Below are 13,778 nucleotides of genomic sequence, written 5' to 3' on the forward strand. Positions count from 1 at the left end.
TGTTTCTCTGTCTCAATAATAAATAAAAAACATTTAAAAAATTATTTTTAATTTTTTAAAAGAATATAAAAAATTTAACTTTCTGCTGATTTATATGTGATTACTATCAAGACTGTTTTAAAAATATTTTGCTGTTCTATATCCCCAATTCTCTTATGAATCTCACTGTTCCTATACATAATTTCTTTAAAACTTATTTTTAATGTTTATTTTTGAGAGAGAGACAGAGAGAGACAGAGTGCAAGCAGAGGAGGGGCAGAGAGAGAGGGAGACACAGAATCTAAGCAGACTCCAGGCTCTGAGCTGTCAGCACAGAGCCCAATGGGGGCCTTGAACTCACCAACCACAAGACCATGACCCAAGCCGAAGTCAGACCCTTAATCCATCGAGCCACCCAGGTGCCCCAGATAATTTCCTTTTAATTTTTTTTAAAGTAAACTCCATGCCCAACATAGGACTTGAACTCACAACCAGGAGATAAAGACACATGCTCTACTGACTGAGCCAGGCAGGTACCACGCCCCCCAGATAATCTTCAAAAAAAAAATAAATAAAAAACAGGGGTGCCTGGGTGGCTCAATCGGTTAAGCATCAGACTTTGGCTTGGGTCATGATCTCACAGTTCATGAGTTCGAGCCCCACATCAGGCTCTATGCTAACAGCTCAGAGCCTGGAGTCTGCTTCAGATTCTGTGTCCCCCTCTCTCTTTGCCCCTCCCCCATGCATGTTCTGTCTCTGTGTCTCTCTCTCAAAAATAAACATTAAAAAACTTTTTCTTAAATTAAAAAAAAAAAACATGGGGTGCCTGGCTGACTCAGTCAAAGGAGCATGTGATTCTTGATCTCAGGGTCGTGAGTTTGAGCTTCATGCTAAGTGTAGAGATTAAATAAATAAAACTTTAAAATAAAAAACATAAAAAGTCATATCTACTCTAAATATTTATTGAACATTCTGGTCAAGGTTTTTTTTTTTTTTAATGTTTGTTTATTTTTTAGAAACAGAAAGAGTGCAATTGGGAAAGGGGCAGAGAGAGAGAGGAATACACAGAATCTGAATCAGGCTCCAGGCTCTGAGCTGTCAGCACAGAGCCTGACATGCGGCTTGAGCCCACAAACTGCAAGATCATGACTTGAGCTCAAACCAGACACTAATTGATTAAGCCACCCAGGGACCCCTACATTCAAGTTTTCATAGATACACAGATTAAATAATAAGTCAGTTATTTGCTTAACTAGTTCCTAATATATTGTGGGGGGGATATTCCATCTTAATATTTAAAGTTAACATTAACAACAATAGCTAACCTGTTAGAAATATTTGAAGTACATTGTGATTTCTCACAATATAATTTTGAGGCAGGTCCTATATTATAATGAGGAACCTGAAGCACAGGGATATTAAAAAACATATTCACAGAAAGTGATAAAGCTCAGATTTGCAAATAGTCTGATTTAGAGACTGCATTTTTAATCATTACACTATACTACAAACTAACACCTGGTTAAAGGCTATCATTCATTAAATCATTCATTCATGGGCTCATTAATTTGTCCAAAAAATATTTATTGCCTCCAACTGTCAAGCATTGTTCAGGCTCAGGTGAACAATAATTATAATAATATTAATAAAGACCTGGTCTTCATGAAGCTTTTATGGGAGGGTTGGGTGGAGGCAGATTATATTGCATTTCTTTTTTGCAAATCAGGTAGTAATAAGTGCTACAAAAAAAATGTTAAGGGGATAGAAGGGCAGAGGGTTGGAACAGAATAGGTAGTTAACCATCTTAGACAGGTTTGTCAAAGAAGACTTCTTTGAAAGGGTGACAAGTCAGCAGAAAACAGGGGAAATGAGAAAACAGGTCATGTGGACATCTAGAAGAACATTCCAGGCTGAGGTAAAATCAAATATAAAGGAAAAAGCAGAAGCTTGCTTGGTGAATAACAGCAAAGAGACCATTATGCCTGGACCACAGTGAGCAAGAAGAGAGTAAGAGATGAGGTTAGAGAAATAATAGGAGATTAGATTATACAGGATTTGTAAACCATCATGATGTCTTTGAATTGTATTCTGAGACATGAAAAGCCAACAAAGGGTTCTGGTACAAGAAGCATTATGATCTGACTTAAATATTTTTAAAACGATCACTCAGGCTGCTATATGAAAAACTACCTGTAAAGAAAGGTAGAAGAAGCAGAAAGACCAGTTAGTAGGCTAGATGATTGTCCAGGCAAAGGATAATGTTAGCTAGGGCTGGGGAAGTAGCAGTTGGGGGAAAGATGCTGATGTGGAAAATACAAGGTAGATCTGATGGGAACTGCTAATGGATTAGGTGTGTGGTATGAGAGAAAAGAGCTCTCAAGGGTTTTGTTTTGTTTTGTTTTTTGGTCTAAGCAACTGAAAGAATGCAAATGTGATGTACTGAATTACGAAAACCTCAGTGATGGGAGCAAGTTTGGAGAGGAAATCAAGAGGATTTTTAGGACAAGCTAAGTTTGTGAAGTCTATACAGCTAGGTGTCTAATAGGCAGTTAGATGGGTATAAAGTTCAAGGAAGAGGTCCAAGCTAGAGACATAAATGTGAGGGTCCTCTGCATTTTAGTGGTATTTGAAATCACTGAATTAGTGATTACCCAATCTGTGGTGGGATACAGAAGAACACTAAACCTTGCGATACTCCCAATGTTTAGAGATTAGGGAAATGAAAAGAGCATAACAAAGGAGGCATAAAAGTGATATCCAGTAAGGCTGAGGAGGGCTTGGAGAGAGTGGTATTTAGAAAAAAGTGGAAAAAAGAGGCCTTCAAAACATAAGCAACTTATAATCAAATAAAGTCAAATAAAATGAAGATTTGGGAATTATTAGGTGTAGCAAACTCTGTTGACCTTAATAAGAGCAATTTCAACAAAGTGGTGGGAACAAAACCTTGACTGGACCAAGTTCAAAAGGAAAGCCCTGAATATAATCAAGACTTTAGGTCCTAGTAGTTTACAGTATAATTCAAAGGAATATGTTAGGGGAGCCTGGGTGGTTCAGATGGTTAAGTGACCAACTCTTGATTTTGGCTCAGGTCATGATCTTGAGGTTCTTGAGATCAGGTCCTCTGGTGGGCTATGTGCTGACAGCATGAAGCCTCCTTGGGAGTCTCTCTCTCTTCCCCTCTCTCTGCCCCTTCCCCCACTGGCATGCTCAAACTCTCTCTTAAAATAAATAAACATAAAAAAAAATTAAAAAGAACAAAGGAACATGTTATTCCACCATGAAGATGGAACCAGCAAAATCCAGACTGTGAGAAACTCTAAAAGGACAAACAATCCATAAACTGAACAGGGAAGAATTATGGATTAAAACACACTTAAAAGACATTCATCATGAATGGATAAAAAAGATGTAGTATATACATATAATGGAATATTACTCAGCCACATAAAAGAATGAATCTTGTCACTTGCAACAACACAGAGGGATCCAGAGGTATAATGCTAAGTGAAATTAGTCAGAGAAAGACAAATATCTTATGATTTCACACATATGTGGAATTGAAGAAACAAAACAAAAAAGAGAGACAAAAAAACAAACTTTAAAAGTATTTTTTATTTTAGTTTTTTACATTTCATTTAAAGTTTATTTATTTTGAGAGAGTGATAGCATGCATGTGCAAAGGACAGAGAAAGAGAGAGACTGTGAGAGAGAATCCCAAGCAGGCTCCACACTCAGCACAGAGCCCAACATCAGGCTCAATCTCACAACTATGCACAACCTGAGCTGAAATCAAAAGTCAGATGGTTACCTGGCTGAGTCACCCAGGTGCCCCAACATTGTTTTTTTATTTTTAATTTTCATTTTTTTAATGTCTATTTCTTGAGAGAGAGAGCGAGAGAGCGAGAGAGCGCGCAAGGCAGGTTAGGCAAAGAAAGAGGAAGACACAGAATCCAAAGACTTCAGACTCTGAGCTGTTGGCACAAAGCCCAATGTGGAGCTTGAACTTACAGACCGTGGGATCACGACGTGAACTGAAGTTGGACACTTAACTAAGCCAACCAGATGCCCCTTTGTAATTTTTCAAATGTTTATTTACTTTGAGAGAGAGAGAGAGAGAGAGAGAGAGAGAGAAAGGGCACAAGTGGGGTAGAAGCAGAAAGGGAGAGAGAATCCCAAGCTGACTCTGCACTGTCAGTGCAGAGCCTGATATGGGCCTTGAACTCATGAACCATGAGATCATGACCTGAGCCAAAGTTGGACACCAAGTCAGATGCTCAACTGACTGCATCACCCAGGTGCCCCCGCAACAGATTCTTAAATATATATAAAGAGAACAAACCAGTGATTATCAAAGGAGAAGTGGTGGGGGATGGGTCAAACAGTGACAGAAACTAAAAGCACGTTTATGATGAGCACTAACATACAGAATTGTTGAATTACCATATTGTACAAATGAAACTCATAACACTGTACATTAATTATACTGGAATTTTAAAGACAAATCAATCACAATGTGTGAAACTTATTGGACCTGAACTCAAAAATGAAAAAATAAACAAATGCAAATTAAAAACAAAAGTATAACATATAAGAAGTAGAAATTTGAATACTAACCAGATATTTGATGTAAAGGAATATTATTCTTATTTTGCTGTGATAATGGTACTATGGTTTATTTAAAGACCCTGTATTTTTTATGAGTATTTAGTAGATATTCATGAATAAATAGCATTATGGCTAGAATATGCTTCAAAAAAGCACAAGGGATGGGAAATTAGAGGGGACACATTGGATGTGGGTTGAAGATTATTGGGTTTAGATGATGGGTACATGGTAGCTTATTTATATAATTCTGCCTATTTGTATATACCCATAATTCTCTATAATAAAATGTCTTAAAAAATGGGAAGAGAAAAAGTGCCATCTCCTTTGCATACGTAAACTTTTTTTTTTTTTTTACCACCCATTATACAGATAAGGAAGTTAAGGTTAAGATAGATTAAATGCACTGCCCAAAGTCACAGGCGCCTCACTCACTATGAACACCCCCATACCACAGTGGTACATCTGTTACTATCACTGAATCTACAATGACACATCATTATCAAGTCAGTTAATTTGAGAGCCAGGATTTGTCTCAAAACCCATGCTTTGTGCACTATATCACACTGCCAAATTTTTTCCCATTATTCTGCTGGGTGTTACTTATACAGACTGGCAAAAGACCAAAATTGTTTCATGAATAAGCAATGTAACAAACTACCGTTATTATAAAATTATCAAGTTTAAGTATCAAAAAATATATTTTAATGTAAACTAATGAAGAAACAATTCTGTCAATACAATAAATTATACCTCCAGTGAAGCACATTTCAGTTATTTAACAAATACATATACTGCCCACGAGATTTAAAAATATATGCGGTGCCTGGGTGGCTCCGTCGCTTAGGTGTCCAACTTCGGCTCAGGTCATGATCTCACAGTTTGTGGGTTTGAGTCCCACATCAGGCTCCGTGCTGCCAGTTCAGAGTCTGGAGCCTGCTTCAGATTCTGTGTGTCCCTCTCGCTCTGCCCCTTCCCCAAAGCTTGCACTCTGTCTCTCTCTCTTAAAACTAAATAAACATTAAAAAAAAAATTTAGGAAAATATAGGCAGGCCTGAATGGCTCAGTCAGTTGAGTGACTTTGGCTCAGGTCATGCATGATCTCAAGGTTTGTGAGTTTGAGCCCCATGTCAGGCTCTGTGCTGACAGCTGAGAGCCTGAAGCCTGCTTCAGATTCTGGGTCTTCCTCTCTCTCTGCCCCTCTCCTGCTCCCACTCTGTCTCTTTCTCTCTCAAAAATAAATAAACATTAAAAAAAAGAAAATATAATTACACAGAAATACAAAGATCTTGGACTTCTCTCCACTTCAAATGTTTCTTCCAACAGTTACAGTACAAACTGGCTAATATCAACTAACCACATTAAACTTCAAACATAAAACCACGTGTTCAAATCATATCTTTGTGTATGTTGTTCACTGACCTAACAATCTAACATGTATTAGTTGTGAGTCCAAAGCTAAATAACAGCCTATAGTAAATGTGAATGATGAAAAATAAACAGTGAATAAATCAACTACAGCATATACTACTGTATACAAACATATACCAGTATACTTACCAAGGTTTTATTTCTAATGAAAAATAAAAAGAATGAAACCTAAACCATCATCAATGAGACTGAAATATGCACTCAGTAAAGACAATCACACTACTATAAAAATATTAAGTATTATTATAAAAAAATGCCCAGGACATATTACTGAGTTACGAGGTTAAAGGGCCCCTAGGTAGCTCAGTCAGCTCAGTGTCTGACTCCTGAATTAGGCTCAGGTCATGATCCCAGAGTTGTGGGATTGAGCCCTGCAACGGAAATGCCTTGAGATTTATTTCAAAATTAAAGGTTGGGTAGCTTTTGAAAAACTTTTGAGTACCCAAGCAAAAATTTTAGAAAATTTTGGGGCGCCTGGGTGCCTCAGGTCATGATCTCAAGGTTCAGGAGTCTGAGTCTCGCATCGGGTTCTGTGCTGACAGCTCAGAGCCTGGACCCTGCTTCAGATTCTCCCCCCCCCTTCTCTCTCTCTTTCTCTCTCTCTCTGCCCCTCCCGACTTGCATTCAGTCTCTGTCTCTCGCCCCCCCCAAAAATTACATAAAAAATGATTGAGTTATTTTAGAGTAATGCCACATTTATGTTAAATAAATATATAGCTAGAGAGATCAACTTCTAATTTAGAAGCCAGAACTTTCTGAACTTTCTGTTTCAAAAAGTAAAAAGACTTCATTGCTAAGGTATTAACCCATTTTGCAATCTATTCTTTAACCTTTTTTTTTTTTTAATTCAGAGACACACTTATAAACTTCAGTTAAAATATCAAGTTTTGATAATGACTCAAAAACAGTATTATGTAAACTTACAACTGAGAACATTTTTTTGCAAAATTTCTTCCACAAATGAAAAATATAAAATTATCTCACATTTATATTCTATAGATACCTTCTGATTTCTCAATAACTTGACAATTTAGAAATAATGTAGGAAAAAACTGGCCGATATGAAACAAAGAATTCTCCCAAATTATTTCACTATTATTTCATAATAATGTATTTCATAAAATTAGCAGTTTTTTATTGTAACTAAACCACAAAAAGCCCACAATAAGAGAAAACGTCAGTTGTATAACATGGTTTTGGTAAATCTCAATAGTCTTTTTTTTTTTTTTTAAAGCAACGAGTAGTTAAAGAAAGTTGTTAATAGTAACACAGATAATGGCAGAAAACTACAGAAACTCCAAATACAGAAAGGCTGTTCATGTGTCCTAACAGCATAACCATTATGGTTGAAAAACCACACAATATTCTTTCTCACATCTGTTTTGTTAACAAGCCAAGAATGGGGGTCTATTGGGTATCCTAGACAACTGAATTAGAAGTAGGAATGTCTGGTAAATACTATTTATCCCAACAAATGAAGACTAAATAGGTTTGGGAAAGATACTATTCTTAAATTATATTTTCAGTTCTACTTTCCCAAAAAAAGAACTATCACTTGCCTTATTCCTTCACCTATTAAAAAAAACCCTATAAATTAGATTCTAGTTTTACATATTATAAGAGAACATGTTTTGCTAGATTAACAAAATATTTACTTACTTCATCTTTCAAGTAAACCCCTCAAGTAAAGACTATAAAAATCAATGTGAAAAAGATGCTTATAATATAAACCAACATAGTATTCAACTAGAATACAATAGTTTATGACAGTCTGACAAGAACTCTATTCTGAATTAGGGTTTTTCCATATACAACGGAGAACTCTTCCAGGATCTATCCCTTTCACAGGGCCCCAGGCCTCTTTGCATGCTTTCAGGCCAGGCTTATAGAACCAAGCAAACACAATGTTCCCACTGGAAAACATAAATTAATATAAATTAAACCTAAATTGACAACTTAGTACATAAAATTCTCCAAAAGAGCAAAAAGGAGTAGCAGCTTGAAATCATTTCATTCATTCAAGCCAGTTTCCTAAATTACTTAATTCCTTAATTTTTTAAAAATAGATTGACTAGTTTAAAATTTGGCTTAGCAATTTAAAAGGTGATCAGGGTGATGGAATCACAGATAATTTTTAAATGTCTTTATCATGTTAATCATATTATATTTGAGGGTTACCTATACGTTCTTTTTCTCCTTTAAGTCTTTGTTGAGAAGAACAAAGTTGTTTCTTGCCTCCTTTTCAATTTTCCCTCAGAGTGCTCCATCACTATCAGAGAAATTAAATTCTAAAACAAATGAAAATAATCATGCATATATTTGGAAGTCCCACTGCCAATCAAGAGCAGCAAATACTAGAAAAAAAATTACCATGGCCACTCAAGAGTAGCACAAGGTAAAATTTAAGTAGCAACCAAGTAGAAAAACCTTTTCTATGTTCAAAATTCATGTTCTCCACACAGAGCAACATTTTGACATTTTTTTCTTCAAGACAAAAATCTACGAGTGAGAAAAATTACATCCAAAGTGATTTGAAAAAGATTATTTTAAGTACTAAACTGAGAACCTAATGGCATTATACATTTTAGTATTTTGAATCCACAACTTCAATTCATCTTATTCAAATCTAGTTTCCATATACACAACTTATGTTCCTTTGGAACTTGTTCTCAAATGGTTTTTCTAGATTTTTGTTATTAAAGAAATGTAGAGGTTTAAGACTACTATGCAGATCCAAACACGAATTTAAGAGCATCATTAAGAAATATGGTCTACTCACTCCTTGTAAAAGACAACAATGAAACAGGTTAAATCACTTTGGATCATTAAAGTAACAATGTTTCTCTTCCATTGTGGGTAAGTACATTTCTGTCTGCCCTTAACAGTAGTCTGACCTTACCTAAAAATACAGACTAGAATAGTAAGGTCCTAAAAAATTGCTACTCATGAGAACTCCTATCTCAATGGACATCTCTGCTTCTTCTATTCACACTTTATTTGGAATAAAAACTTATGCTTTTAGGGGTGCCTGCGCAGAGCATGCAACTCTTGATCTCGGGGTTGTAAACTCAATTTAGAGATTACTTAAAAAAGAAGTTGTAAACAAAAACAAAACATATACTTTTAGTCCAAATGTAACTAAACCATAAAAAACAGGGTTTCATCAGAAGTACCCCCAGGTACAGATGCAAAACTATTGTATAATTAAAAACAAAACTATTGTATAATTAAAAACCAATCGTGCCACCTTTTCGGGTTAAATCAAAGTTCACATAGTACTAAATCCGTACGTTGTACAGGATACCCTTAAAAGTCACTTAAAATATTACACGCAAAGAGGAAGAACAGACAAATACTAACTTTTGGTGAGAAACAATTATATAGTATTTGTATCCTAAGTCCTCCAATATAAAATTTAAGTTTTCTATGTATCCACCTAACAACTAGCATTTAAAATATCTTGTCATAAACCTAAGAATCTCACACACACACACACAAACTTCGAAAAGAATTGGTACAAAGATCCAAAATCGACTCAACAGACTATCGGAGAACATTTATGTCTAAAAATAATTTTTAAGTAATCTCTACACCCAAGGTGGAGCTCAAACTCATGCCCCAAAGATCAATCGTCACATGCTCTACAGACTGAGCCACCCAGGTTCACCTATATTTAAAAATTTTAAACCAAAATATGTACCTGTTAAATTCTTTTATTTTTTTCTTTTTAATGATTTTAAAGTAATCTCCACACCCAAAGTGGGGCTCTACTTCATAACCCTGAGATCAAGAATAGCACACTCCACTGACTGAACCAGTCAGGTAACCCCTATACCTGTTAAATTCTTGATTTAAAACTTAGTTGCACATTTTGCCCAACTATGCTTCCAATTTCACATGCAGCATAACAATGCTCGTGTAAGTCTCAGGAAGAATAAAAATTTTGTTTCTGATGATGACAATCTTGAGCCAGACTACATTTTATCTTCATTACAGTTAATTATGTATAAACTCCACTGAAGAACAAACTTTTGAGTTTCAAGACATCTAAGAAAAGACAGACATTATCTAACTCTAACTCCCCAGATGTGAAGACAATTTAATGGGTATAAATTTCAGCAATGACACATGCAAAAAAATGTAAAACTCATCTACAGGTCAAGAATTCATAGGAGCATTTACTGAAACGTACTTGGCTAGCTGGACCAGTTGGCTACTTGGCTGGACTTTAGAAATATTTTCTAAGATATTGTCCATACACTGAGGCATAATTTCATATGAAAAGCCCAAAGGAGAAAAAAAAACTTTAAAAAACTGAACTATCTTTAAAAGTCTTAGGATAATTAATGAAGTGTCTAACTTGCATGTTTTGTTTTCCAGGCTTGACAAAAGGACAGTTATGTAAAAGTCATCTATAGCCCTAGATCATCATATTCACTAAACAGCACAGTAGAAAATTAAAAAACAAAAGCAGGACACAGTTTCAGAAATACACAAACCAATAATTAACAAATAAAAGTCTAAAACTCCTCACAATCTACAAAGTTTCCCTTTTTAAGAAGATACGAAGACCACAAAAAATGGGAGCATGCAAAAGAGAAATGGGAGAAACTGATAAAAAATTTCATATAATAAAACTCGTAATAAACCCCTCTCCTCATCCCATCTCTACCAATCCTAAGTGCTGTTTGCATCTATTGACAATTATACTTCTTAACCTAATCCCAACAAGCCCTTTATTATCATTATGTCATTGGTCTCCTCTATATTCAAGTTTTTATGCTCAAGTACCTCCCAAATTGGTAAAATGAGACGTGAAATTCAGGGACTTGTGGTCCCATCAGTAACATGACGCCCCCTCCCACCAATATTTTGAAAATTAACTTATAAATCTGTTACCGTCTGAATAAAGCATACTTTCAAATTTAACAGATTAAGTATTACCCTTTGGAAAGCTAACCGTTATGTAACACCTACTTTATGTCTCTCAATTACTTTAGAACCATAAAGAATGTTTTTTTCTTTTTTCAAGGTAAGTACTGCCCATGTAGCAATTTTTCAAGACTGCCGTTTTCCCAAGGAGAGAAAAGATTTTTTTTAATTCCAAATTTCCAAGAATATAATATCTGCTTCTCTAGGAAATAGGGAATTTAAAAAATACATTGTCAGCAATTTTAAGATCCACCTCCTCACGTAAGCTGTAATCTGGGCCGATATGACATTTCTGAAATCCTCAGTAACTACATACCATGCTGCCGCAAATATCAGAAAAGAAATCGGGGATGGATGAAATGCCATCTCGCATTTGACGCTGTACTAATACCTATTTCAAACTTAGCACTCCTCCGTTATCTCAATATAGCTTCACAACTACCTTAAGAGGTAAGAGAGCTGACCGCCCAGCGCCTCCATGGGACACACAACCCGGTAAAAGGACGCGCACGCCGTTACACCTTCAACTGGAATAACAAAACCGACGACGAACCCTTCTAGACTCCAGGGGGAAAAAAAAGAGTAATATCGCCTGGAGATCCGCAAACTTCAGTCCTTTAAGCAGTGCCCCCTCCCCGCAGTTTCGCCTACTCAGTGGCCCCGGGGAACTGCGGCGGAGCTGCGGGGAGGCGGAGGAGGGGCCGCGCGGGGGGGCGGGGGAGAGCCGCCCGGGCCGCGCACACTTCTCGCACCTGGGCTGAGGCGGAGGGAGCGACGATGCTCTGGGGACACCCCTACCCACCGGGCCAGCAGCTTGGACTCGCTCACCTGCGGAGCCGATTTCCATTCATGGAGCTGCGGGGAGTGCTTCGAGCGAGAAGGGCGCCCACCACTGGGGGCAAGGAGGCAGCGCAAGGGGGCGACGCGGCGCTACAGGCACCCTCGTTCGGCCCCGAGGCGAGGTGGCGACGGCTTCTCCTCAGCTACCGCACTCCGAAAGCTCTCGTCAGGAAGAGCCGCCGTGGGGAGGCAGCATTAGACTAGGCGAGAGAACGAGAAGCGTGAATCGAGGAGAGGAGAGCCCCGTGCGGAACTTGCGTCGCCCGCAGCCGCTTACGCTCCCACTGCCCCTCCACGACTGCGGCGCCGCCGCCGACCTCCCCGGGGGCCGCCCCCGGAAGCCCGCTGGCGTCAGTTCCGCTGCCCGGACTCGCCCGACGTCCAAGCCTCGCTTCTCCGCCCCATAGTCGTGCGGGCGCGGCCGGCGCGGAGGAAGCGGGGGAGGTGTTGGGGAGCCGGGGCCGAGTCTGGGCGGAGCTTGGGGCTCGCGCGGCAGTACCGGCCGGAGACAACTCGGACTCCTAGCACCACCCTAGTGCTGGGCGGTGCCCGCTGCAGGCGACAACGCTGAGGGCGGGGCAGCTTACCTGGGGAGGAGCCTACCTGGAGCGTGGACGGTCTGAGGTGCAAGGCCTGGACTTATAGCTGAGAGTGACTGGGGCCGAGCGCGTCTGGGACAGAGCCACCCTCCTTAAGAAGCCCTTCCCGCCCCGCCCTGCTTGGGCGGCACCACGCGCCTCCTCCTCAGCAGGCGGTCAAGTGACCACCACAATTGATCACTCCAAGGCTGTGGGTTGCTTTGACGACCACGGAGTGTGTGGGTGTGTGTGTGCGCGCGTGCAATTTAGCTTGGGAAAAGAGGATTGAGACAGGACACTACACAACACATGAAAGAAACGCTTTAATAGCGTCTCATCACGCTGAGATGACTCTTTACCGGAGCCAAAACGCACCGCGTAAACGGGCCCTTCCTTTCTCCTCAAGCAAGACTTTTTCTTATCACAATGCTACAGCTATACTGATGTGCTAATTACCACAACAGGCAAAGCGCGACCCTTTCCGACTTGGCGCCCCCCCTACTTTTGGTTCCCTTGCCCAGGAACAGAGCCTCTCCTCTCCACACTCACCTTTTTTCTCTCCAGCCCTGCGATGCTTCTTTTTATACCTCAACTTGTTATTTCAGAGAGATCTTTTCCGGATCACTGAGCTATGGTAGGGGCCCGTTTTTCTATAACAGCATTTCCTTAATAATCTTCCTAATCTGTAATTTGTTCTGCTTACTAGTTTGTGTACCCCCTCCCGCACAAGCTTGTGAGCTTTATAGGATTAGGATGGCCAGCATATTCGCTAAGAAATAGGAAGTCCTTCATATGTTGCCTTTATGAGAGGTGATACTATTTAAGGCTGAAGAATGATTCCTGATTTTTGCCTATATCCCTAAACATCAGTAGGGACATCATTTAGAGTTTTAAAAATCAAAGTACTTTTGTTTCTTAAAGCTTGGGAAGAAGAGGAAAAGTAGAAAAATATGTCCTGTCTTCAGTTCCCCCCAATCAGTTTGAATCAGTCTCTTAAAGCCTCTGGGCTTGTTTTCTTATCTGAGAAATGGAGAGAAAAACGTATCTTATACAATGGTTATGAAGTTAGAGAATGTATATAAAGCAGAGAAAGTCCTCCCTAACTACATGCTAGTGAATAAAAAGTTTACTATAGCTAACATTGTAAAGCACTTATTACATGTGCCTATTACAGTAAACATTTCATAAATGGAGGGTATTCAAACCTACATCTGACTTCAATTCTGCCTCACTTTCTTCAAACCATTAACCCTTTCACAGAAAATTTCAATTTCAAAATATCAAATTAAACATCACCAGATGAAACACTGTATCCTAAGTTTTCAATACCTGACTATATAGAAGTCAGTAACAGCACCCCAACAGGGTAAATACCAACTCTTGTGTAAAGTTCTATCACACCCTCAACTTCCCATT

General features: G+C 38.7%; 1 protein-coding gene across 4 annotated transcripts in view; it reads right to left on the reverse strand.

The window, feature by feature from the left end:
- The window catches only part of AGO3 (argonaute RISC catalytic component 3), a 119,645-nt gene extending 107,550 nt beyond the window's left edge, over positions 1-12,095 (reverse strand). For all 4 annotated transcript variants that reach the window (XM_029949241.1, XM_029949239.1, XM_029949238.1 and 1 more), the window contains exon 1: positions 11,773-12,095. In XM_029949241.1, coding sequence (XP_029805101.1) covers positions 11,773-11,791 — 19 coding nt within the window. In that variant the 5' untranslated portion in view covers positions 11,792-12,095. The remainder of the gene's footprint in view (positions 1-11,772) is intronic.
- Positions 12,096-13,778: the final 1,683 nt, after the last annotated feature.

This window comes from Suricata suricatta, chromosome 8, assembly GCF_006229205.1.
Source record: "Suricata suricatta isolate VVHF042 chromosome 8, meerkat_22Aug2017_6uvM2_HiC, whole genome shotgun sequence".
Classification (NCBI taxonomy): domain Eukaryota; kingdom Metazoa; phylum Chordata; class Mammalia; order Carnivora; family Herpestidae; genus Suricata; species Suricata suricatta.